We start from the raw sequence: 26,264 nt of genomic DNA on the forward strand, positions 1-26,264 counted from the left end.
ACAGTTCAACAGCAAACTGGAGTTTTGTTTGACAATGGTCAGTTACACTTTACTTGGTACTTGGCTTTATGGTAAAGTATCTACATAAGAGTGACATGATGCTGTCATGAACATGTCATTAACATTATAAACAAGTCATAAATGTTTGTGACATAACGCTTCTGTCGTTAAGTGTCATTCGGTTTCTGTCATGACAAGTTGGGGTTAGGGTTAGGGTTCATGTGTCATGACAGTGTCATGTCACTCTTATGCAGATACATTCGAGTTAAGTGTTATCCAGCCGTCTTCATTCCGTTGCCCCTTGGCCCACAAAAAAAAAGGATCAGATCCATTCTGCAACATGGCATACGCCTGTATATTTCTTTTAGTTGTTCAAATTCTACACATAATCTGCCAATCTAAAGACAGCAACAGATAAACTTTTTCCACACCAACCCCCCCCCCCCTCCCCCCCTCTCTCTCTCTCCTGCACAATTATCACAATGTCATCATTGCGTTTAAAAGATTAGTATTTACATATACACAGTACACAGTGCACATCAGAGTTTACAATAGGAAAACACAGGTGCTCTTACTACAAAATGCTCATCTTCTTGGAGGGGGTCACGTTTGCATAGTGTGTCATCAATTTGACTACTGTATGAACAATTATAAGTGCCATATCTACATGCCAACTCTTGCGGTGGGTCTCTTTCTGTATAGAGCAGCCGTCTGGTGGTCGGTAGTACTGAGCGACTATTAGCACAGCACAAGAGAGAGGACCATTACCGGCGCACATGAGTCTCCTTGCCAATAGTTTGGTCACCCATGCACGAAATAGCGAGCGCGAGCGCGCGCCTGCGTCTGATGTGTGATTTCGAATTCGATTGTCACCGATTTAGAGCGTCATTGAGTCATCTCAGCCAGTGCGCACGCTCTCAACTTGCTCGGGGAGAGAGAATACTCTTATTAATACATCAATATTAATACGGCAGATATCCTGCATTTTTAATGAGGCCTATTTTCCAACAATGCAACTTGCTGGGCTCTGAAATCAATATTTCAGAAATGAGATGTCTCATAACTTTGGCTTTGAGTGCTAAAGTGAATTATTCACATTGCTGTTACAGGAGAGGTCTAGAAGTGACTGAACCTGTTACTTGTATGGTGTGTGTGTACCCTAACTTCTAGTGTGAGGGGGTGTGTTGCGCCTTCATACCTCTCTGTGCTTGTTTAAGGTACTGATATTAAAGTCTAAAATATTCCCTTGGTCTTGAGTTGTGCACGCAAGTTTTCAAAACTCTTATTGCCTTTGGAAGAACTTCACCTCAGTGCACCATTACCTTAAACCCCCCCCTTCTTTTTTCTCTCTCCCACCCTCCCTCCCTCCTTCCCTCCCTCCTTCCCTCCCTCCCTCTCTCCCTCCCTCCATCTCACTCACTCACTTTGCACTCTCTTTCATTTTATCTGCCTTTCTTCCTTGCCTTTAAAGTTCTATCCCCTCACCTTTATCATCTTCCATTTGCACCCCTGTGACTGTCTGCTCCACCTTTGGTTTGTCATTAAGTCCCTTTCCCTCCGGATCTTCCGTTTCGCCTCTCTCGGACACCTCCTCTTTCACCTCTCCGTTTTCTCTCCCTCTTTTCGCCTCCTCCTTTTCTTGTTCCCTCTCTTTGTAAATGGACACCAGCCTGTCGAACTTGGGCCCCCACTCCTCTATGCTGCCGGCGGACTCCAGCTCCCTGTCTCCCTCGCTCTCTAGAGAGCTCAGCGAGCCGGCTTGCGAGCCGCTCCCCTCCAGGCCGTACGTCTGCACCGAGTCGTAGGGCGGCTGTAAGGGGTCAAAGGTTACCTGAGCCAAGCGGTGCTGGAGGAAATCTCCCATCCTATTGGTCAAATCCGAGCTAGTGTTGGCGCCACCCCTGGCGGCGGGCATGCCCCTTCCCAAGCCCCACCCTCCTGCGTACCCTAACATGCCACCAGGGAAGGGCACCATTACCTGCGGGGCGTAGTCCCTGCCCCCTACAGCAAACACGCTCAGCATGCCCACTTTCTCCGTATATGCCGGGGTGCTGGCGGCGGGGATGCCTGCGCCTCTGTACAGGGTTCCCTCCATTGTCCGATGGTGCTTCTCGAGCTGGACAGAGTTCTGGGTGACGTTGGTGTGGATGAGATTGTCCGTGTGTTGTGGGTCGGAGCCCGCGGCCTTCGCGGACGGCGGCGCGTTGGTGGCCGTAGACGGCGGCGGCGGCGGTGCCGAAGGCAGGGGAGCGCTGGACGTCGTCGTGTCTATGCACTGGGGAGACGCCTCCGGCTGGCTCAGGGAGGAAATGCTGTTGTTCTCTAGGCAAGAGCCGTTCTGGCTGGAGCTCGTCAGAATCAGAGTCTGATCCGAGAGCTGAGAGCAAACAAAGGAGAGTTGTTAACCAAGGGTGCGCAGAAGAAAGATATTCAGAAGGTAGACTCAAGGATGAAGCGAAAGCCAAGTGCAGAAATTAGCATTATAAGATGAACTGTCTCAGGAGAAATATTGAATAGGTTTGAATCTAGTGAATAGGTTTGAATACAGTAACATCAGCTTTAAAAAGATCAGTAAAATCAGCTTCCCACTCACCTGATCCTGGTGGATTATCTGGCTATCAGAGGTGGCTTCACTTCCTCCTTCGCTCTCTTTGAGATTGCTGTCGGTGGACCCCTCCGCCGCCTTGTGTTCTGACCCGTCCATGCTGCTAGGAGCCGCTGGTCGGGCGCAGAGGGAGCCAGGGTCCATCGGGCCGTAGTTGCCCTGGGTCTGGATGACCAGCGTTTGATCGGTCTGGTTGCTGGCGAGACCGTAAGGCAACTTGGCCAAGTCGAGGCCCGTGTTGAACGGCCCCATGCTGTTCTTCATGACGGGCAGGGTGTGGATGCTGTAGCAGAAGCGACCGTACATCGGGGCCGAGCCGGGACGCCGAGGGTCCATTCCCGTGTTCTGGCTCCAGCTGTAGGTTCTGTCCAGGTTGTGCTGCGAGTACCTGTGGGAAAGGGGCCAGTACACAACTCAGAGGCGGACTCTCAATCCGTTATTTCAGATGAAACATTTGCTTTCCAACAGGAGACAGTGGCCCTTATTTATCAACCGAGCGTAGAATTGATCACCTCCAGCGTACATCTGAGCGCAGAAATCATCTTACGACGGGGCTCACGTGTGATTCATCGAACTTTCGTATCACTCCAATTCCAGCGTAAGAATAAACGTGTGTTGATAAATGTGGCTGGAAACAAGCGTAATTTAAATATCACACCCCAGATTTACTGCTGCACGGTGCTATGCCGCCTGAAAAACTTGCGTACGCGAGTTCAGACTAGACGTGAGATTTGAGCGTATAGCACCGATCACGTTCACATCGATAAATGCCATACTTTGCGTGGAAACAAGCGTACGCCTGTTTTTACGCCCGTTTTTGGTCGTACGCACGTTTCATAAACGAGGGCCATTGTTTCTGTCATAACACTCTGATGTTCTTCTTGTTTTCTGACAGTATTGGTTTTAGGGTGAGCGACGAAGAGGCGCGCTTGTCGTCTATTGTGTCCCTCTGGTAAACACTTCAGTTTGGATCAATTGAACACAGATGAGTGCAGTCAGCCTTAATAGGGAAGCTCAGTTCATTTCCATTTTAATGAATGTGTTCTGCTCTATAATAGAGAAGGTAATTGTGTTTGGAAGCAGGGATTCGAGAGAATAAATAACAGTAGAATGAAAGTAATGCGAGTGAAAACAGGGGGAATGTATGACGTGAGGAATGAGAGGGGGGGTTATTGTAATTTATTTGTTTGCAGCACAGGTACATGGCCAGGGGTTAAAGTAACATGTGATGACAGGAAGGGGTGAGCTGACTGAGCTCCCCAGAGGAATGTTTTCATTTCATCATTTCTCTCCTGGCTCTCTCTCTCTCCACCTCTCTCTGTGTCCCTCTCTTTTTTCCTCCTCTTCCATTCTCACATTTTCTCTCCATCATTCTATGATTTCCCCTCCCTCGCGTTCTGTTATTCACATTCTGTTTTTTTTTCTTTCTCTGTTTCTCTGCTCCCCCTCGATCTTTCCCTTTTCTCTCTCTATGCATTTCGCTTCTCTCCCCTCCCTCTCTCTCACTCTCTTTTTCCTATTTTTCTCTTCATGGTTTTATTTCTCTCCCCCCTCCCCCCCCCACCTCCCCTCTTCCCTCCAATCCCTCTGGAATTAAAAAAAAGAGCCCACTTTCATAGTAATTAAACAAAAAAAGACCCGCAGCGGTCTCTCCACTCACATGTTCCTGCTGTCCAGGAGCCGATGGCCCTTGAGCGCGCTGTGGGGAGCGCTCTTCAGTGCCAGGATGTCGAAGGCGGCCGTGTCGGCCTCCCCTCCCCCCTCGTCGTCGTAGGTGATGATGTTCTCGTGAATCTCGTCCTCCTCGGTGGTCGAGAGGACGTCCCTCTTCTGCCGGCGCAGGGACAAAGCGAGAGCTGCCACCACTGGGGGGGTGGGGGAGGAGGAAGTGTGTGTGTGTGTGTGGGGGGGGGGGATGCACACAAACACAGGGGGGACATGGTAATGTGATACACCATTGTAAATCATACCTATATAAAAACATGAATTGTAATGCACCTTTCGATTATGCATGTACCCTGTGGAGTCGTAAAAAAATGATTGAGCTGTCCTGTGCTCATATTGTGTTCATATTTTTCTGGTGACCGTGACATATGAGAACACAATATAGAATGAAGAGGAGGGGTGTGTGTGTGTGTGTGTGTGTGTGTGTTTGTGTGTTGGTGCAGGGAGACATGGGAACAGAGAGCTGACTTCTGACTTCACAAACAGATCGCAGACGCTCCGAAACAGAAATGTGAAGTGGCACTCTATCTGCAGCCAAGAAATCACTCCGAGGACTCTCGACAAGCAGACATGAGGGCAAAGGCAGGGGGGCATATAGAGAGCCATAACACAAACACAGCCTCATAAACAAACAGGCAGACTGAAAGCCTGCCGAACAAAACAAAACAAAACAAAAATGACACAAACGAACAAACAAACACACAAACAAAAGCAAACCCGCACAAACCTGCAGAACAAAACAAAACAACAATGACACAAACGAACAAACAAACACACAAACAAAAGCAAACCCGCACAAACCTGCCAAACAAAATGAAACAAAAATTACACAAACGAACAAACAAACACACAAACACACAAACAAAAGCAAACCTGCACAAACCTGCCGAACAAAACGAAACAAAGTGAACACAAACGAACAAACAAACACACAAACAAAAGCAAACCCGCACAAACCTGCCAAACAAAATGAAACAAAAATGACACAAACGAACAAACAAACAAACAAACAAACAAAAGCAAAAAAAAACTGCACCAAACTCACCCAGGAGCGTGGTGGCGCAGCCCAGGATGGCCAGCATGGCGGCCGAGCTGAAGCCCAGCAGCGGCGCGGCGGAGGGCACGGGCACGCACACCGTCTGGCGCTCCCACTCGCCGGCGGCGGCGGCGGCGGCGGCGGGCACCAGCGGCCGGGGCTTCAGCTCGCCGCCGCTCCGGGCGTGCCGCCTCTTCTCCTCCACCCACATGCCGCCGCTCAGGCACGGGCACACCACCACCGTCACCGTGGACGTGCTGCTCAGGTCGGACGTCCCGTCCTGCGTGACCACCGGGACCCTCAGGGTGTGCAAGGAGGAGGACGAAGAGGAGGAGGAGGAGGAGGAGGAAGAGGAGGAGGAGGAAGAGGAGGAGCTGGGGAGGGGCTTTAGGGCCGTCAGGAGCACCAGATTGGCTACAGGACCTGCGGGAGGGGAGGGAAGAGGGGAAGGGGGGGAGGTGGGAGGTGGGATACAGGTGAGTGAAAAGGAAAAAACGTCAGAGACAACTCAAATCACAGCAACAGAAGCACTAGCTGAGTGGTTGATGGGGTGCGTGTGTGCGTGTGTGTGTGTGTGTGTGTGTGTGTGAGGGGGGGGCTCAGTACAAACAGGGTCCCAAGGTTTGGAGACATGAATAATAGAAGGGAAAAACGAAAGAGAAGCAAGTGCGTCTATGGATGAAGAAGAGATCTCACAAATAATTTACCGCGCCTTCAGAGTGGGGACGTGAGGAACAGGTGGAGGTGAGGGGAGACTGAAGAGAGATGGCAGACACACAAAGAGAGATGGGGAGGTTTGTGTGTGTGGGGGGGGGGGGGGGGGGGGAGAGAAGGAGAAAATGAGCCCACCTCCCCTCTCTCTGATGCTGAAGTTGAGCGCCGTGCTGGATCCAGAGGGAATGCTGAAGTGCACTGGTGAGTCACTACCGCCTTGGTCTTTATCTACGGCGTGCAGCACCTGCACTACCTGAGACACGCAACACACACGAGCGCACACACACACACACACACGCACACGCACACACACGCATGTATATCAATGCATGTATATCAATGCATGTATATGCACGCTCTCTCACACACACACACACATAAAAAGACATATATGCACACACATACATATATGCATATGGATACACACATACCACAGATACATACATATGCACACACACACACACACACACACACACACACACACACAAAGAAAACACACAAACACACACAAAGAGATATAGGAGGGAGGACAGCAGCAGAATCAGTCAGAGTGAAACATCACGGCGGTGACATGCATTCACCAGCGCGGCACGGCACGGCGCAGCGCAGCGCCCGCTCTCTCCCATCAGCCTCGGCAAGCGGCAGCGGCAGCAGCGCTGAGATAACAAACGGTGCCACAGAGGGAGAGAGAGAGGGAGAGAGAGAGAGAGAGAGAGAGAGAGAGGGAGAGAGGGAGAGGGAGAGAGAGAGAGAGAGAGGGAGAGAGAGGGAGGGAGGGAGAAAGAGAGGGAGAGAGTGAGAGAGAGAGAGGGGGGGAGAGAGAGGGAGTGAGAAAGAGAGAGAGAGAGGGGGAGAGAGGGAGAGAGAGAGAGAGAGGGAGAGGGAGAGAGAGAGAGAGAGAGAGAGAGAGAGAGAGAGGGAGAGGGAGGACAGTCTGACAGGCTGTGAACAAGCGGTGTGTCAGGCCCAGACGTGCGGTCGCAGTCAAACGGCACTGAACCGCTAAAGAAGCCGCTGATCTGAAATCATTAAGACGGCACCCCGGTGGGCTGCAAGTGTCAGCTCCACTTGTCCATCTTTCTGGAGAAGAGTGGGAGGCTTAAACAGAAAGAGACAGAGGGAGAGAGAGAGAGAGAGAGAGAGGGGGGGGGGGGAAGCGAGAGAGGGAGAGGGGAGAGGGAGAGGGAGAATGAGAGACCTACCTGTCCAGGGCTGCTGGAGTCACACACTGCTGCAGAGTACTGCCGGTCCAACTCCGGGGCGTTGTCATTCAGGTCCAGCGTCTCGATGGCGACGCCGACTCTGGTCACCTGGCTGGGGTTGTCTGAAACGGAGAGTTGCCGTTGTGACAGACCTGACAACCGACACACACCCTTGTTGTTTCCCAACAACAATAGCGGATGTCACAACAACACGGTCACACAAGCTGAATGCTGATCGTTGATGTACACTCAACACGATCTCCATGGTAAATTCTTAATGCACTGCAGTGTCTACGTCTGAAATGTAGATCCAGCAGTTTTGCATATTTCATGAGGAAAAACATCAAATCAATAGAAGGCAGAATCCGTTACACACCAGACTGCCCAATTCAATCTAACTGCTATCCACCAAGGTCCCACTGGATGCAGGGCAAAACAGCCTGCAATATGTATGAGAGGAACATCTGTCATCATAAACGAATGACTATTAATAGCAATATTACTTTACGCGATAAACTGCAAGGTAAGGTGAAAATTCCTGTCTACTAACACCCTGCTTATAGCAAATAAAACTAATGTTCACAATCTCAATGTTACAAAGCGTACCTATCTTGTCAGATGAAAGCTCGGACTAGTCGATGTTAGCAGTTCTCAAGTCTTTCTTTCACCCCCCCAACGTTACTTGTCCTGACTGAGCACATGGTACAGATCAGCCTGAATGGGGACTGGTGCTGTTTGGGGAATTCACTCAGGCACTTTTTAAGGAGGTGGGAGGAGGCCGTGCAAAGGCTTTGTTGCTGAGGAGCAAAACAACACGGATGGAGCGAGTTAAATTTTTTAACTTTTTAGTTGAGCACTGCACTGCAAGACAGTCAGCAGCCCAAAGTATCTTTGTTGGGTTGTGGGAATTTCCAATATATCAAATATGGAGAACAGAAAGTATCACCCGAGTGTCTTTTTTTTTTTTTTTTTTGCACAGCGGCAGAACTTTGTTGAATACATGAATACAGAGAGGTCACTTAATCATGCTTGCCAAGTTCCGCGGCTTAACCGTTTTTCAAAATTTCCGCCCTATTCAGGTTGGAGCACCGACCGACCGTATACACAATAAACAAGGATAACAAAATCAAAACAAAAAAACAAAAGGCATCAGGGACCCCGCTCTTGAAAGAACAAAAAGCAAATCCCTGACTAAGGAAACATAGTTCTCTTTTGTCATGTGCACTTTAATTGGCTGAGGGGGAAATGTGGTGGAAAAATAAAACACCCACACACACAAAACTGTCAACAATGAAAAAAAGAATAAAAAAAAAGGTTAATTTGGGGAAATGTTATTAGCATTATGGAAATGATCCTACGGCCTGTGAGCTAGCTACCTCTCTGCGTTGCTATGACTGTGATGTTGTGCCAGTGCTCTCTCTCCCTATCCAGCTCCATTGTCGTGGTGATGAGGCCATGATCCGGGGCGATGCGGAAGAGGGCCTCAGGGTCGGACTCGGGGTCAATGGAATACCTAAGAGGTGGGAACGAAATTGGAAAATCAAGGAGAAAGGTCACTAGAGTTCAAATGCATTTCGAAGCGCCGTGTTGCGCATTATATTCTTTGTGTGCCGGATATCTATGTGCAAGCGCGTGCATTTCTTTGTGCTTGTATGCTTCTGTGTGTGAGAGAGTTTACAAGGTGAACTTGAAAATGCCTTGTACAGTGTAAGCATGTGTGTGTGTGTGCGTGTGTACGTGTGTGTACACATGCTACTGTGTATAGCAGTGTACAGCACGTGTTTTCAATAATTACTGTGACTATAACATGTTGCGTATGCATATTTGTTCTCTAAATTGTGTATAATGCATGTGCATATGTCAGGTCACATAAGCATCTATACACAGTGTACTTCAGTGTACGTACAGTGTGCCTGATGGCATGTGTGGGGACACACATGTGTTCGTGTATTTGTGTGTGTGTCTGTGTGTGTGTGTGTGTGTGTGTCTGTGTGTGTGTGTTTGTGTGTGTGTATTTGTGTGTGGGTGTGCATATATGTGTGCTCGTGCACGTGTGTGTGTATGTATACTGTATGTGTGTGTGTGTGTGCATATGTGTGTGCATGTACTGTATGTGTGTGTGTGTGTGTGTGTGTGTGTGTGTGTGTGTGTGTGTGTGTGTATGTGTGTGTGTGAGTACAGGGTCAGCAGCGTGCCTGATGTTGCAGCTCTGGCCCGTGTCTGGGTCCATGGTGGTGTGTGTGTGTGTGTGTGTGTGTGTGTGTGTGTGTGTGTGTGTGTGTGTGTGTGTGTGTGTGTGTGTGTGTGAGTACAGGGTCAGCAGCGTGCCTGATGTTGCTGCTCTGGCCCGTATCCGGGTCCACGGCGGCTACGCGGCCCACAGCGCAGGCCGGAGGGCAGTTCTCCGTCACGTCCAGCCGGTAGCGCGATCGCGAGAAGCGCGGCGGCTCGTCTGCGTTCAGCACGGTCACCTGGACGATGGCGCGGTCCTTGAACGGGCCCTTCCGCAGGAAGCGAGCGTCCACCGTGGGGTTCTGGACCTCGACGGTGAGAGAGTAGGAGCTTCGCCGCTCATAATCCACTGCCTGCAACACACGCATCAACATGTGCCACAGACGTCAAGATTTCACACCAACACCAGACTGCAGATATACGTCATATGAAACACACATCCGTACTAATGGCGAATGTTGTGAATGTTATGCCTATTTTGTGTATGTTTATATGTGTATGTATGATTTTGCATATATAGTACATATTCTACAGCACAGTACATGCTGATTTTTTTATATATATACTGTATGTGTCTGTGTCTGTGTGTGTGTGTGTGTGTGTGTGTGTGCGCGTGCGCGTGTGTGTGTGTGTGCGTGTGTGTGTCTGTGAGCACGTCTGTACATGTATGTGTCTGCATCTCACTACATGTCGCTTTCATCGTCAGCGTGAGTACATATCTGTCATGCGGCAGGGATGGTAAATGTATTCCTAGCGCTAGTTCCCAGTAAAAGTTGCGTTGCGATCATTATTCCAGAGATCATGGGCACCCGTCTTTGAATTTCCATTCCATTAGCAGAGCCCCACTCTTGAACAGAGGTGGCTCTAATGTAACTAAGAGCAACACTTATGTTTCAAAGAAAACAAAGAGCCGCCAGCATTGGGAAAGGGGGGGGGGGGGAGAGAAAGCACATTTGGGAGAACAGAGAATTACTGGTATCATTTCGGGAGCACGTCACAGTGATGGTAGCGACGGCAACAGCAGCAGCGGCAGCAGCAGAAGTGGTAGATACGGCAGGGGAGGGGAGGGGAGGGGTGGGGAGGGGAGGAGAGGGGTGCCGCAGTTCCAAAAAGGGGGATGAAAGGCTTTGCCATCAATACAAGGAGTACATGTTAATCAAAATCTCCTTTGCGCTACTGCCTCTCTCTCTCTCTCTCTCTTCCAGCCTGGTGCATTACTGCTGGCCGTCCTCGCCTTTCTTCTCCCTCCTCTTTCACGTCTCCTTCGCTCCGCTGTCACATCACCCGAGTCAGTTTTTTTTTCTCCCCTCATTCCCTTCCTAACTCTCATATTTGTTGCCTGTTATCAATAACTTCTTTCGTTTTTCTGACATTCTCTTGATTTGCTGTTTGTATTTCTGTTATTGTCTCCATCTGTCATTTCAACAGACATTCAAAAAACACACACACACACACACACACATTAAATCTGCATACCTTTGAACACTGCTGCAAAGACAGACTGCCACAGAACCACTGTCTTTGTAAGTACTTATCAGGGCAGAAAATAGCTTACTTCTTATTTTACGCTTTAGTTATTTCAATTCAACTAAGAGGTGGGAATTCATCTTTTTTTTTCAATTAGCTTCACATGATTTCGCCAAGTTCTTTTTTGTGCACATTTTCAATCTCACTAGCGTTGTTGTTTAAAAAGAACAAGACTTCTGGAGGATGCGTCGTATGTCTGCTCATAAGGATTCGCCACAGCCCTCCAAGAAAGACAGGTTGAGTTTTATTTTGGGCGTCAAATTTGCTCCAATGTGTTTGGTGGCAGGATATCAGCTTAACATTTCAATTAGGTGTGGAGTTCTATGAGCTATTTAATCTCCTCCTCCCTCACCCGCCCCTTTACTCCACTCCTCTCTTCTCCTCTCCCCTCCGCTACCCTCTCCCTCCTTCTGAAGAATATCAATAGCCATCTACAGAACAGTGCACCTTATTTTTGACATTGCGAGTCATGCCTTTCAAAAGCCTTTCATACCAACAGACAGACGCATAACATGCACACATATGCACATGTGCATGCATTGTCCACACACACACACACACACACACACACACACACACATACAGTACACACACATACACACAAACAAAAACACACACATGCCATCATCCCGCTTTAATTTAAATTTTCCACAGATATGCACACGAGCACACAGACAGGCAGACAGACAAATAGACACACACACACACACACACACATGCGCACGCGCACGCGCACACACACACACACACATACACACACACACACACACACACACACACACACACACACACACACACACACACACACACACACACACACACACACACACACACACCTACCTACACAAGATTCCTGTTTCATTACCCTGCTGCCCACCTTGTTTAGTATGATGACAGCCTCTTGGTTTAGTCCACTGATGTTGAACGTGTCCCCTCCATCGCCGTCCACAATGGAATATTCCAGCTTGGCATTCTCCTCCAGATCAGCATCTGTCGCTGAGAGATGGCCGACCTCCACCCCTGGCATGGCCAGCTCTGACACCGAGAATGACCACACACCTTATAACACAACAGAGTGCAGAAGGGTGGAGGTGCGGAAAGTGAGAGAGCGAGAGAGGGGCAGAGGCAGAGGGAGGAAAAGATGAAAAGATGAAAAGAAAAACAAAGGCAAACAGTGAGCCAGGCAAGTAAAAGGTGAGCACAAGAAAAGATGAAAGAGCTTTGGCCCAGCACCTGAGAAGCTGCACGTGGCCTAGTGTGTGTGTGTGTGTGTGTGCGTGTGTGTGTGTGTGTGTGTGTCTGTGTCTCTGTGTGTCTGTGTGTATGTGTGTGTCTCTGTGTGTGTGTGTGTGTGTGTGTGTGTGTGTGTGTGTGTGTGTGTGTGTGTGTGTGTGTGCCTGTGTGTGTGTGCATGTGTGTGCCTGTGTGTGTGTATGTGTGTGTATTACGCGTGTGCATGATGTGTGTGTGAAAGATTCACTCATGTGTTAGCATCCCAGTTTATGTCACAAACATGGACCCTTGATCATTAGTGCATATAGAGTGTGCGGGGAGGCAGCAGGGGGGGCGGACGCTGGTTGGTTTGATTTACCCAGGGCAATCTTGTCAACTAATAAGTCACGACCTTCATTAATGCAGTACAGAAGAGGAAGATATAAAGGCTAATAAAAGTCCCTTGCACTCTGGGAATACAATATGGCTGGAAGAGCTGTATATTAACAGAGCATACAGCAACAGAGAGATAGAGCGAGGGAGAGAAAGAGAGAACGAGAGAGAGAGAGAGAGAGAGAGAGAACGATGGGCTGAAAGAGGAGGGAGAAAGATAGTAAAACCAGAGAGTGCGACAGTCAGAGAGATTGAAAGAGGAGGGGAACGCATGAGCAAGAATGAGAGATAGAGCAAGGGAGGGGGCGACATGGAAAGAGAGAGAGAGGGAAAGAGAGAGAGAGACAGACAGAGAGAGATGTATTGTATGTCTTGGAGCGTTATTTTTTGCAGAGATTTTTTTCGCTGTCTACTGAAGCAGATGCGCTGAACTTTAGATGAAATATTAATAGAATGGATTAGAGACTCCCTAGTATGGGAAGAGACTGATATTATCCGTCTCTGTTTTTCAGAAGGGGGGGGGGGGGTGGGGGGTGGGAGAGACGCCTGACTGACGTTCAGACTGAGAGACCTGGCAATTAGTCAACACTCATTACCCTCTTCATAATCATCGTCTGTGCCACCCTCGTCGCTGCAGTCACCATCATCATCATCATCATCATCGCCATCATCCTAGTCATCATCATGAGAGCTATCACTTTGATCTCAGAGATAAAAACACACACACACACACACACACACACACACACACACACACACACACAGCGAGCAAGACGAAAATCGGAGCAGATAACATCCGTCATTCGGTTAATTACTTTGAGCAGTGTGGGACGCCGGGAGAGGGAGAGGTGTTCACGGGGAGAGTAGACGGCGTCCAAAGAGGACTTTTTCCCCGCCGCGGGAGGAGGCCGTCATCAGGAAGTGATGTATAGTTTCAATTAATGAGATGAAATGAGCGCTCCTATTAGCGCCGGGCCCCTCGGATAGCCCCTGCGGTCAGGCACACGCGGGGCGATGGAATCGTCTCCAGAAAAATCTTTTCAGGAACTGGACAAACCGATTACGCACGCAAACACATGCACACACACACACACACACACACACAGACACACACCCATATACGCAAGCATGCGCGTATGCACACACGCACACATACGCACACACGCACACACGCATGCACGCACACACACACACACACTCACTCACTCACACACATCCACTCAACACCCCAGTATGCTTTTAGCACTTTGGGGAGAGGCTCAGGGAGGTCTTCTCCAGCAGAGGACAGCTGTATGTGGGTCACTGAGCAGAGTTCACGTCTGCAAGACTCTTGATCCATAAGAAATAGGCAAGCTCGAGTGTCTGTGTTTGTGTGTGTGTGTGTGTGTGTGCGCGTGTGTGTGTGTTTGTGTGTGTGTGTGTGTGTGTGTGTGTGTGTGTGTGTGTGTGTGTGTGTGTGTGTGTGCGTGTGTGTATACACACGCCCGTGTGTGACAGGGGGAGAGTGTGTACGCCTGTGTGTGTGACGGGGGGGAGGGTGCGTACGCCTGTGTGTGACGGTGGAGTGTGTGTGTGTGGGGGGGGGGGGGGGGGGGGGGTTGGTGCTGGTGATATGGCTTCCAGCAGAGCAGAAACTGACACCTGCTATGACACCAGGCTGAGGAGATGACAGCGTGCTCCGCATGCGGCCGCGACGCATGAGCGACGCTCGGGTCGAGCTCGCAGATCACACACGCGCTGGGACATCCCTCACATGTGTGCCTCCATGTCTTACACCCCCCCACACCCAACATGCCACGAGATTTACTGCATATGGCCATCCAAACGGTGCCTGCAGGAGATGATTTCCGCTCAGGGAATCCTGGGCTTGTTGCTTGAAGGGCCGGGGCGACATGACTGCATCAATATTGAATGTGTGTTTCTTGTTAGCACTTCCTGGATACATGCTGGCGGTAATGGCTGACTAAGCTGTTCCCTTTCATTTACTGTTACAGAAGCCTGTGTGGGCTCGTGCTCCCGTTAGCACACTCATGCTCATTCATAGCCACATGAAAAGGCAATCTACCAAAAAATGCTGTCATTCCAAGAAGGGGCTAATTGGAGTTTCTTGGGTTTTTCTTATGTTTGTTGTTTTCCCTGACGCTCTTTCCGTTGCAGCGAGTGTGTGTGTGTGTGTGTGTGTGTGTGTGTATGTGTGTGTGTGTGTGTGTGGTGTACCCATGTGATGCTAGACAAAGCCACAGCTTTCTTGTCACAGCCCAGGGATGAATACGCTGATTAGTATAGCAGCCTCGAAATGTGCGCATAATGAGGCAGCCTGGAGAATGCTAACTGCGCAAAAATAATGAAGCACTGTTCCCGTTTGTAGTAAAATAAATGCTTCATTTCATACAACTCCGGACTCTTTGCAAAGTCCCCTCGGAGAGATGGAATAATGCATTCACACAATGACACTTTGGGAGAGGAGAGAATAAGAGAGAGAGAGAGAATGAGAGAGAGAGAGAGAGAGAATGAGAGAGAGAGAGAGAGGGAGTGCTCTCTTTGACAAAGTACGTGGGGGAAAATAGGCAGTGGAACTAAGGGAGTCCATTACCAAAGGTTACATCATGCTGATACGGAGACACAGCAGCCTCGCAAACACAAATAATGCGAGAGAGGGAGAGAGAGAGAGATGACGCAAAAAATGGCACGAAGGAGAAGCCATTTTGACGTTTTAACGTGAGTAGGAGGCAGGTGCGACAGTTCCCCCCGGAAAGGGACACTCACTGTGAGCGAAGCGCGGAGGGTTGTCGTTGACATCGCTCAGATAGACGGTGACGGTGGTGGTGCCCGTCAACCCCCCCTGGTGGCCCCCCATGTCTCGGGCCTGGAGGACGACGTGATACTGGTCTTGCGTCTCCCTGTCCATCTCCGGCACAGCGGTGCGGATGATACCTGCAGAGCCAGACGGGAGGGGGGGGGGATAAGGACGATAAAAAAGAAAGAGAAAAAGCTCTTTCACCAACTCTTACTCTGATCTTCTAAAAGGCACTCTGAATATCCGGGTGAAAAAAAAATCAGTGGGGGATGTGACAGCCTCATCCATCTGTGTCAGTTTTATCAATTGGAACAGAAATCACCGCGTCAACGTGCGTCTAAAGTTGTGTTCGCCGTGGCGTGCTGTACACACACGGATATGTTTTTCATGTCAGAGGGAGGAAACAGGAACAGGAGGCCCACCTGTCTGCGGATCCACCGAGAAATACTCGTGGCCGTGAACGAGCGTGTACACCAGCTTAGCGCTGTTCCCGTACGTGGGGTCATCTGCATCTGTCGCCGTCACCTGGATTACGGACGTACCTGTGAGACAGAGAGGGAGAAGGATATGTAAAGGGATAATGGACGATGTGGTTCATGCTCGTTCAAGGAGGAAATGCAGCCACAACGCGAGGCTAGAGAGATGGATGGATATACGCATGAAAGGAAATAAGAGAGACAGGAAGAGGACAAGACAATGGATGGATGTGGTTGATTTAAATAACTCATGCCAAAAAGCCATTGCAATGTTTGTGATTTGTTTTTTTTATGAAAACTGGCTCGGTAAACATTTTAGACATCATTAGGGTGGGTCTCTGGTATGTTCTATTTAAAACCGCAACGATTAGATAGATAGATAGATATATACTTTCTATCTATCTAATCGTTGCAGTTTTATGTTCTATTTAAAACTGCAACGATTAATGAAGTAGTTGTCAACTATTGAATTAATTGCCAATAATTGGAGAATCAATTAATAAAGAAATAGACAGAGTTCTGCCTCAAGCTTTCTGTACACTCCAATGACAGTAAACTCCACATGTTGTGAGACATGCTGGCAAAATGAATAGACCCAACAACTAATTAGTCAGCCCTGGTTCGCTGTAACAGGAGTGCAGCCGTACCGATATTGGCCATCTCCGGTACAGTGGTACTGTATGGCCCGTCCAGAAACAAGGGCGGGTTGTCGTTGATGTCCTGCACGCGGATGATGAACTGCGAGGACGGCTCCAGGGCGCGTCCGGTCTGATGGTCAGTCGCCGTCGCGATGAGTCGATACTGGTCCTTCTCCTCGCGATCCAGCGGCTTCGTGACATGAATGTTGCCCGTGCGCCCGTCAATCACAAACACCGACCCGGCCCCTTCCCCTTTCAGAGTATACTTAGTGCTGCCATCACCCTTGTCCACACTTGAGTGAAGCTTTGGAAAAGAGACAGCAGGGGAGAAAACGAGAAAAGAGAGAGTGAGAGAGAAAAGAAAGGAAAATGGACAGAACAGGCATCACCGAATTGATCCCCTCAATTAGGAGTGCCAGACAAAATCGAACAATCTATAAACCCTAAATAATAGAGGACTAAAACCAGCGATGAAAACCTTGGGGCATCGCAAAAGTGCCAGAGAAACTTTAATTTGAGCATTTAATGCACTCAAACGAACAGAGCGGAAAGCTCTGGAAACTTTTCAGCTTTGAGACGTGCTGTCCATCTGGTCCAGCCCACAGTGAAATGCACCAGGTGTGTGAAAGACCAATTGGGACCTCCGTGAGTGATGAGGCATGGCGCTAATTAACTCACTGGACCAGGCTGGCCACTAGGGGATTGTTTGGAACATGAACACACAAATGTCGAGAATCACCCTGAAACACTCAGGTGTGGCGTCATGTACACAGAATACACACACATACAATACACACACACACACACACACACACACACACACACTAAACACACACAAACACAAACCCCCCACACGTGCACAAGAACACACACACACACACACACACACACACACCACACACACACACAGACACGCTCATGTGCACACTCTCACACACACAGAGAACAACACATGTGTGGGTGGCACATGGAATTGAAATCGCATACACACACATTCTGACAGCCTGCACGTCCATCTGTGTATCTCAGTCCCACTCTCTAACTCTTTCTTTCTTTCTCTCTCTCTCCCTCACCCTCCCTCTCTCTCTCTCCCTCTCTTCTCTCTTTACCTCTCTTCATCTGTTTGCCTCCATGTTTTTTGCTCTCCATCTGCCTGCATCTATCTTTTTCCCCTCTCAGTTAGTCTGTATCTCCGTCTGTCCGGAAGATTCCACTCCTCGTTCTCTCCAGGAGACTTGCCATCGCTCCCCCCCTCCTACCCTAATGTGCCGCCTGGCTCCATCTCTGTGGCAGTCTCTCTACCTCTGCTGTATGTGTCAGACAGTCCACTCCACTGACATCCTCTCCTCTTTCTTCTCTCTCTCCCTCCCTCCCTCGCTCCCTCCATCCATCCTCCCTCTCTTTCTTTCTTTCTTTCTTCCTTCCCTCCTGCCTTCCTTCGTTTCTTCATTCCCTTGCTCTGCTAGCATGGGAGGCTGCTGCATGTTGGGGGAATTAAGATCTTGCTGCTGAGCTGGGTCAGGCTAAAAGCCCACGGACAGGGAGAGAAAGCTGAGAAGATTACACAGCCCTCAGCCTCAGCTCTGCCTCTCTCTCTCTCGCTCTCTCCCTCTATCCAAGCTGAGAACCTCAACTCCTCTCACCCACAGCCACACATGCACACATACACACTCACACACAGTCACACACACATACACGCACACACACACACACACACACATACATGCACCAAGACAGCCACATACACAAACACACCCACACACATTCACACAGACACACACACTGATACTCACATACACACATTCACACAGACAGACACACATGCAATATTCCTCTCAAAAGCAGTCTCCATCAGTCACACACACATACAACCTCCCTCTGTCTTTTAGTTTCTCTCTCACGCACATGCGCGTGCACGCGCGCACACACGCGCACACACACACATTCACATAGACAGACGCACGCACACAGACACACGCACACACATCCATTCACACAGACAGACACTCATGCAATATTCGTCTCTCACGCAGTCTCCATCAGTCACACACACACGTACATACATACAATCTCTCTCTCTTTCTTTTAGCTTCTCTCTCACGCACACACATGCATGCACACACACACATACACACGTACACACACACACACACGCACCCAAACACACACATGCATGCACACATACACACACACACTCAACCCCCCCGAGACTGACTCATGCGCTGCACTGCAGACCTCCCCAAAAAAAAAGTGGAGACATAAGCAGTCCATCCAGCCGGCGCCCGAAGCCCTGCTTCGCAGTAACGGAAGATGGCATTTCTGAAATTTGACTGAGTAGTGCGGTCTTCCTGTCTCTCCTCCTGTCCTCTCCAGTGGCTCTCTCTCTCTATCTCTCTCTCTCTCTCCCCCCCCCCCTCCCGCCACGCATTGTGGCCACCTGGCTCTCGGGCCTGCAACAATCTCAGCACCACAGGCTCCACACACACACACACACACACACACACACACACACAGCATACTGTAATGTGACAGCATGTATATTTAGATCAATGGATTAGCTGGATAAAAAAATCTCTTCATTTGCATGCATCAAACTGTTTAGCAGGCTATATGCAGGGGGGGTGGGGGATAAATGGAGTATTAGACAGTGGAAGCCACATGTGGATGCTGTCACCAGGCTTGGCGCTCTGCAATGTGTGTGCAAGTGTGTGTGCATGTGTGTCTTTCTCTGTCTTTCTGTGTGTGTGTGTGTGTGGGGGGGGGGGTGTGTCAGAGAGAGAGAGAGACAGAGAGAGAGAAAGAGAGAGTGCTTATGTACAGTATGTGTGTGAGTGTGTGTAAAAATGGTTTGAAATCTAAACTAAAATGGAATCTATTCCACAGTTCATCAGGTGGAGACTCATTAATGGAAAAAAAAAAAAAAACAGCAAAGGAGATGAGGATGGCTGATGAGGAGTATGGTGTGATATCTGACTTATGCTAAATAAATCAATAAATTAATAATTTAATCTCCAGCTATAAGAATATTATGAATATTAAGACAAGTATCGATACTAATCATAAGACTAGTAGCCTAACAATAATGATTATTACAACGATAATACAAATATTCTAGTATCATTATGATGATGCTTAAATAATTAATTGAAATATAAATTATTACAGGAAAAAACTACATCAAGGGTGAAAGGCTTTAGGTAACAGACAGGTGGGAAGATGCTATTTTTATTCTCCCCAACCTCACCTTGCATTCACTTAAGACACTGGGAGGTCCCGGCTCGGCTTCCCAGCACAGTTCAAGGTGAAAAGCCCATGCATGTTTCATTCTCTTAATGTTCTCGCCTCTTTAAAAAGAGCCATTTGGCGCTCCACACGGAGGATATGCGGCACCTTCAAAGCCAAGGGGTCACAGCGAAGACCATTTCTGTAAGGTTACATGGCTCGAAAGATTCACATGACTGATCTCTGGATAGGGCTAAGATGACCTAGCTTTGAGTCAGGGAGAGAACACTTTGCTGCCAGATTCCCTGGGAGACTCACACAGCAACTCTATACCCTTGTGTATATGTTTGAGTGTGTGTGTGTGTGGGTGTGTGTGTGTGTGTGTGTGTGTGTGTGTGTGTGTGTGTGTGTGTGTGTGTGTGTGTGTGTGTGTGTGTGTGTGTGTGTGTGTGTGTGTGCTGTGTAGGTAAGGAGGCGACCACTGAAGCTCTCTGTGGCCCCGTGCGTCCGCATTAAAAACTGTGAGTCACAGTGTGTATCATGGCCCTCCAGTCATCATGTGTTTGTCCCGCTTGCTTGTGCATATTTTCCCGGCCAATCCCAGGTGGCGAGACGTCATCATGTTCTTGCAGCCTTTTCTGCCCTTCGTGTGTTCATGGTCTGCGGAAGAAGTCACTGTAGCAGCCAGCCTGAGAGCCCCTTTGCATGATGCGTGGGAGTTAGCCAAACGTGTCAGCGTGCATGCTAATTTGTTAAGGCTAGCTGGATCTGGCAGGATGGGGGTCGGGGGTGGTGGGGGCGTTGGAGGGGTGGTTAGCCCGCTGAAAGACTCAGGCGTGCCAGTTTACAGTGGGGAGGAATCACTCAGACATGGCCAGAGAGAACAAAATGCTAAAAAACGCTAACTCAGGAATGCTAGGGAGATAAACACATGCCTAGTAGATACGCTTGCTCAGTATATCCCACTGATCCACCCCCTGCTTATCCTGTCTGTGTCTTGCTAAGAGTTTTCCTTTCACCGCCAGCCCCAAAACACACCTTGGGATGCCTTGTTTGGTCTGCCCCGGGGATTTGTGGTAGAATAAAGTGATGACTTAACTCCCGTAACCCCTTCGATTTTCCCATCACCGCCGCCCATAACTCCCTGCCTCTGCCTCACTTTCTGCTCAATTTTTCAAACCAGCCTTCTCTCCGTCTCTCAGCCCCTGCCTCGACCTCTCGCCGTCCAACCTGCTCTCTGTGTGTGCTTACGGTTTCTTCACATTTGCCTTGAGTCCTCAGCAGTCTTCTCAGAAGTCCTCTTTTTTTTGCTCGTCCTCCGTGCAGTCCATCTCTGTGCCTCTCTCTGTCATCTGTTCTGCTTTTCTGTCTCTCATCTCCCACTCTCTCTTTCTCTCCTTCTATCTCTCTATCGCTCTATCTCTTTTTCACTCTCTCTCCCTCTGTTTCTCTCTCTCTTAGTTTCTCTAATTGCTCACTCAGTCCTGCTGTGCATCAGCCCATACGGTAAAATATTTTCACTGTGGGGATGAAATTAATCCAGTCCATAAGAACAAAACAGAAACGGGGAAAAAATGTTTGAAATTATCTCTGATGAAGTTCCCAGCAGGCTACTCCCACTCCTCCTCCTCTCCCTCTTTCCAAACCAAACCAAAATGCCCTCCCCCTCTCCACTCACCACCTCCGTCCTCTCTCTCTCTCTCTCTCTCTCTCTCTCTCTCTCTCTCCCTCTCCCTCCATCTCTTTCTCTGTCATCCTCACACTCTCATTTGCAGCATTATTTTCATCTTCGGTCTGTGCGTATCTCCCCTTTGGTTCCCCACTACTGGGGATTCTCCTCTCCACTCATTCAACAGACTCTACTTTTATCTGCCTCTGAAAGCCCCGACACCCTGAAATACCCTCCCCCCCCCCAAGCATGCTGATATATCAAGTTAAGCCCACTCTCAGATATCACAGCTCAATAAAACGATCCTAAGCAATCTGTGTGATACAAGGCTGTTACGAGGCCCTGACATCACCGCTCTGATGAGCAAAGTGCTCGGGAGAGCCGTGAAATCCCTGGACAAATAACGAATAAATAAATAAATAAACAAAAACACAAGCTATCACCCCCCCCCCCCACCTGAATCTTCACACAATGGCAAACAGGAACAACAAACAGGCATAAATCTCAGCCTACTGGATGAGTCCCCCCCCCGTAACGATATGTAGGCACACAGTACGACAGCCAGGAAGAAGAATTAAACATTTATAAGGCATCCACAACGCTGGTGAGATTCCAAACAGCTTAAAATACAGTAGGCTGCTCCACTGACTTGGCAGAAGTCCAAGCCACAATTGCAGCTAATACGATCCATCAACAGAGCTTGTTTCTCATCTGTGTACAAGTTGCTTATGGCTATCCACAAGGCATGTAATTGGATACACTGCCATGGCATATCTACATATAAATCAGTTTATTTTTCCCCCCTGCCATACACTGAGTTTAGTGGCATAGTGGGACCAAACTAATCAAATAGCCACGATTTGCTTGTTATTACATTTTTGAAATACAACTCATTTTCCCTCTTCCCCTGAGAGCTTCCCGTGGAAGTCCTGAAAATGAGTTTACACACTTCGATTATGAAGTCATAAAATATTACCACAGCTTTTTCGCTGAAACTTTTACACCTCCCCCAACTCGAATAACACACTCCATCAGGTTTACTGCCATGTGACTGGAGAGAGGGAGAGACACAGTGGGTCTTACCCGCCCGATCAGCACTGGCTCCGGCCCGCTGTACTCCTCAATCACGAAGAACTGGTTCCAGATCCAGCTCCTGCGGCCTCGCGACCTAGGTTGCCCCTGGCCGCTTCCCTCGTCCGTCCCCTCGAAGACCATGCCCTGTCCACCGCGGCCGCTGCCTGTGGGCGAAGGGCCCACCCAAGGGCCGACAGTCTCCTCGCCGTCATTCCCACCCACCTCGGGCCGCAGCCGGAGAACGTGGCTGCCTGTTGCCGTGGCGTCTCCGTGCGCCCCGGCATCCGAGAGGATTTGGGGTGTTGCAAGGGCATCATCGGCTAATCCACTTTGACTTGCTGATGTATTATAACCCAGCGAGCCTCCCGAGGCCCCTTCCGCCGTGGCGGGGGACGCTGGGGTGTCTCTGATTTGAAGGACGGCGCCTGGAGGTCCCTCTGATTGGGTCGGACGCGGGCTCCCGTTTGATGTTTCATTGTGAGGTGAGGAGTGTGCACGGGCAGGGGATCCCGGAGAGCTGTCCGCGCTGGCTGACAAAAGCTTAGCGCGCGCCTCAATTTCACAGGCTCTTGACTCCACTTCCACCCCGGGGCCGCGACTGGTCGAGTCTTTCAGATGTGCCGAGAAGTTCTCATTTTGTCCGGCGCCTAAACCTCTTAGTTCGGCCCGAGTTTCCAGCCGCTCAGTCGTTGGCGGCTGCGGCGGCGGCGGCGGCGGTACGCGGGAGTGGGGGCGTTCGCTCGCGGCCGGGAGCGCTGAACCGCCGCCCCCGACCTCCGAACACATAAACAGGCCGACGAGAAGCAGCTGAAACAGCAGCAGCAGCGCCGCCGGGGAGGTCATAGTACAAGGCTGTCTCACTTATCAAGCAGGATGGCTACAGGTGATGCAATCAGGCGGCGCTGGGTGATGACTGACTGACTCCCTCTTTCATCCTCGCTCCCGCATCTCTTTCCTGCCGCTGTTGCTCTCTTCCCGGGATCTCATCCCTAATTCCCTCACACAGTCCATGGATCATTAAGGTTTGATGGTACCTCACCTCCCTTCCTCGGATTTCCTCTATTTTCTCACCCATAAACGTTCATACGTTGCACATAAGCCGAGGGACTCCCATAGTTTTCAGTAGAACCCTGAAAGGAAAGATAATTGGATGACATGATTAGAGTAATCAGCTTTGTCTTTAATTAGGTGAGGAAGTAGAGCTTATGAAGACAGTCGAAAAAAAGATGTAATTTCATGGTACACTAATTAGAGTCTACGGACTGTTGTTAATATTTAATGTTGGTTTTTTTTGTGTAATCATGATCAAGTGCACCAGGCATTTTTGAATTTGCCCTCAGGATAAAAAAGAATCTACCATATGTAGATATGAATGGGAAGGTTTGGCCCCACTTTCTGTCAACAGTCACATATCAGTAAGTAGCCTTTAATATCTACACACTTATTACAGCGTACTTGCACATGTAATAAATAATAGGTCTACTTATTCAAGTGTACTTGCATATGTAATAAATACTTGTTAGTATACAAATAATAACATTTACTAACCTAAACACCGACTCCAATGGCAATTTGTATAATAATAATTTCATAAACAACATACTGCTCTAATTTAGTCACTCCGCCTATAGAGACTAATGAATGTGGTCTTGTTTTGCCTGTGGTACTTTTCATGTTGAATGTAGTCCAACAAGGCATAGTTGATACAAGCTGTTTTATACAGAAAAACAAATTAAAAGTTTTTTTTTCTCCCCATCTCATTCACGTTAGAGATTAATAGTACCGAATATTAGTTGCCACTGTAATCTCCTTAGTGAAGTATGAAATTATATTTAAAAAAGGCAAAAACAAATAAAGGCTTTTCACGCCAGTAGAACATTAATTCCTTCAAGAATACTAATGCACTCTATTGTTATGCTTGGCTGGCACAAACAGATGTTTTCTTAACAACCTTGCTGCAGTCATAAATGACTAAATGCTGGTGATATGTGATTGTTTATTCCATGGCAAATTGCAATTAGACTACATTAAAAATGCATATTGACCATGAGATGTGCTCATGTCAAGCTCTACACACTGAATATTTGATACAAAGTCTTTGAACCTGAAACGGACACACCATTTAAGATGTAAGAGAATCATGAGTTGGATAAAAGGCGGAGCACATGCGGTTAATAGGCATTTGCATTACTTTTCTGAAGTGGCAGTTCTTCTGTAGTACAGAATGATTAGGTATAAATGAGGTTAGACTGGGCAATGGATCTATAAGATGAGAGAGGACCATGACCCAGCACTTGGGTTGAAGAGGTTGTCTCTTCTGAGAGATCTTGTGTGTAGCACTTCAAAGGGGTCAAATACTCTCTCTCTATCAGCCTATATAGGCAAGAATGTGCCCTCCAGACAAAATGGCCTGTTTCCCATACACTACAAAGCAGAGGTAAGAGGGGATCTCCCTAGGGTTGATTAATTGGACCCATAAATGCTTTAATTAATTTCTACCCTTCTCGCCCAAAAGTTTAACGATCAGAGGTTCGTTAGCAGTAGAGTCATGTCTGAGCCATCGATCTTTGAAGCCTGATGCGATGAGAGCTGTCGCCAACTTAACGAGACTGAAAATGTACAATTATAATTCATCCCTTATCCCCTGCCCATCTCGCCCTTCCACTCATCACTCTCTCTCTCTCTCACACACACTCGTTTTTTTTGTTCTGGCCCTTTATGCACCCCTTTTCGAGGGGTGTACAGGGTCACCTGCCCCGGATTTAAGGAACAGTCAGAGACTTATTTGAGACAATTCAGTTTTTTATTTACTAATTAATGTTCTTATTAATCCCTTTAACCTAGAGGAGACACGAAGTATGAAGAGAGAGGAGAGTGACTGAGGGGAAAAAAACTGGAACATCCAACGGCGACCAATATGCGTGTGCTTTTAAGGCGCTCACTAAATATAGTAACGCTAAAAAGCTTCATTAATGATAACAATCCAAGTGGTCAGTTCTCTGTCGGCCATTAGACTTTCTAATCCTTCCTCTTTGTTCTGCTGCCTCTCACTCCAGATAACAGCAAGAGGGGGCTTCTTTGACAAGGATTATGCGAGTCTAGACTAAACTGATGGGTTTTAAATGGGTCTTTAAAAAATTAATATTGATATTTTTACCCTTGGAATATTATGAAACCATTTAGGGGCATTGGGGGTATAGTACAAGAACAGAGAGTGTCTTCACTGTCAGAGATACACATCACAAATCAATCAAGAAATCAATAATTGACCAGGCGCCATTTCTTTATCAGTAATAATGCTCTGTAATTACCCATTTGGAGTGAGGGAGGGAAAAGGGAGAGAAAGAGAGAGACAGAGGGTGAAAGAGGGGGAGAGACTGCTTTGTTTATGGCAATGCTTGCCTTTGATACAACATCATTTACTCAGAACACAACAGCAACTCACAAGTCATTACTGTTTCTGTCTCATGCTAAACTTCCTTCCAGATACATTATAACAAACCCTTAATGGATTGCAACTACTGCACTTGTACGCTCACACAAATATCCTGTACCTCTACGCCTATAATTCATAATTGATTTTGTTTTCTCTGATCTGAGCATACAGACAATTAAAACAACCCCAGTTCTACAACAGAATCCGTTAATTAGAAGACAAACGAAGTGAGCTTCAGTTTTATGCAGATCCACCGGTGTACTCATCTGTGCCTAACTGATCCATACTGGGTTATTTACCAAAGGG

The 26,264-nt window shown here is 48.4% G+C and overlaps 1 protein-coding gene across 1 annotated transcript; it reads right to left on the reverse strand.

Moving 5' to 3' along the window:
- Positions 1-1,451: 1,451 nt before the first annotated feature.
- On the reverse strand, positions 1,452-23,365 carry LOC134102466 (cadherin-11). The gene is made up of 15 exons (XM_062556565.1): positions 23,102-23,365; positions 22,892-22,979; positions 22,532-22,632; positions 16,567-16,861; positions 15,866-15,985; positions 15,413-15,580; positions 11,919-12,100; positions 9,641-9,867; positions 8,659-8,828; positions 7,283-7,404; positions 6,216-6,333; positions 5,376-5,789; positions 4,266-4,470; positions 2,594-2,993; positions 1,452-2,377 (listed from the first exon to the last, which is right to left on the reverse strand). The coding sequence occupies exons 1-15, from the start codon at positions 23,363-23,365 to the stop codon at positions 1,466-1,468; spliced, it is 3,786 nt and encodes a 1,261-aa protein (XP_062412549.1). The 3' UTR covers positions 1,452-1,465.
- Positions 23,366-26,264: the final 2,899 nt, after the last annotated feature.

Source organism: Sardina pilchardus, chromosome 15 (assembly GCF_963854185.1).
Source record: "Sardina pilchardus chromosome 15, fSarPil1.1, whole genome shotgun sequence".
Taxonomy (NCBI): Eukaryota; Metazoa; Chordata; class Actinopteri; order Clupeiformes; family Clupeidae; genus Sardina; species Sardina pilchardus.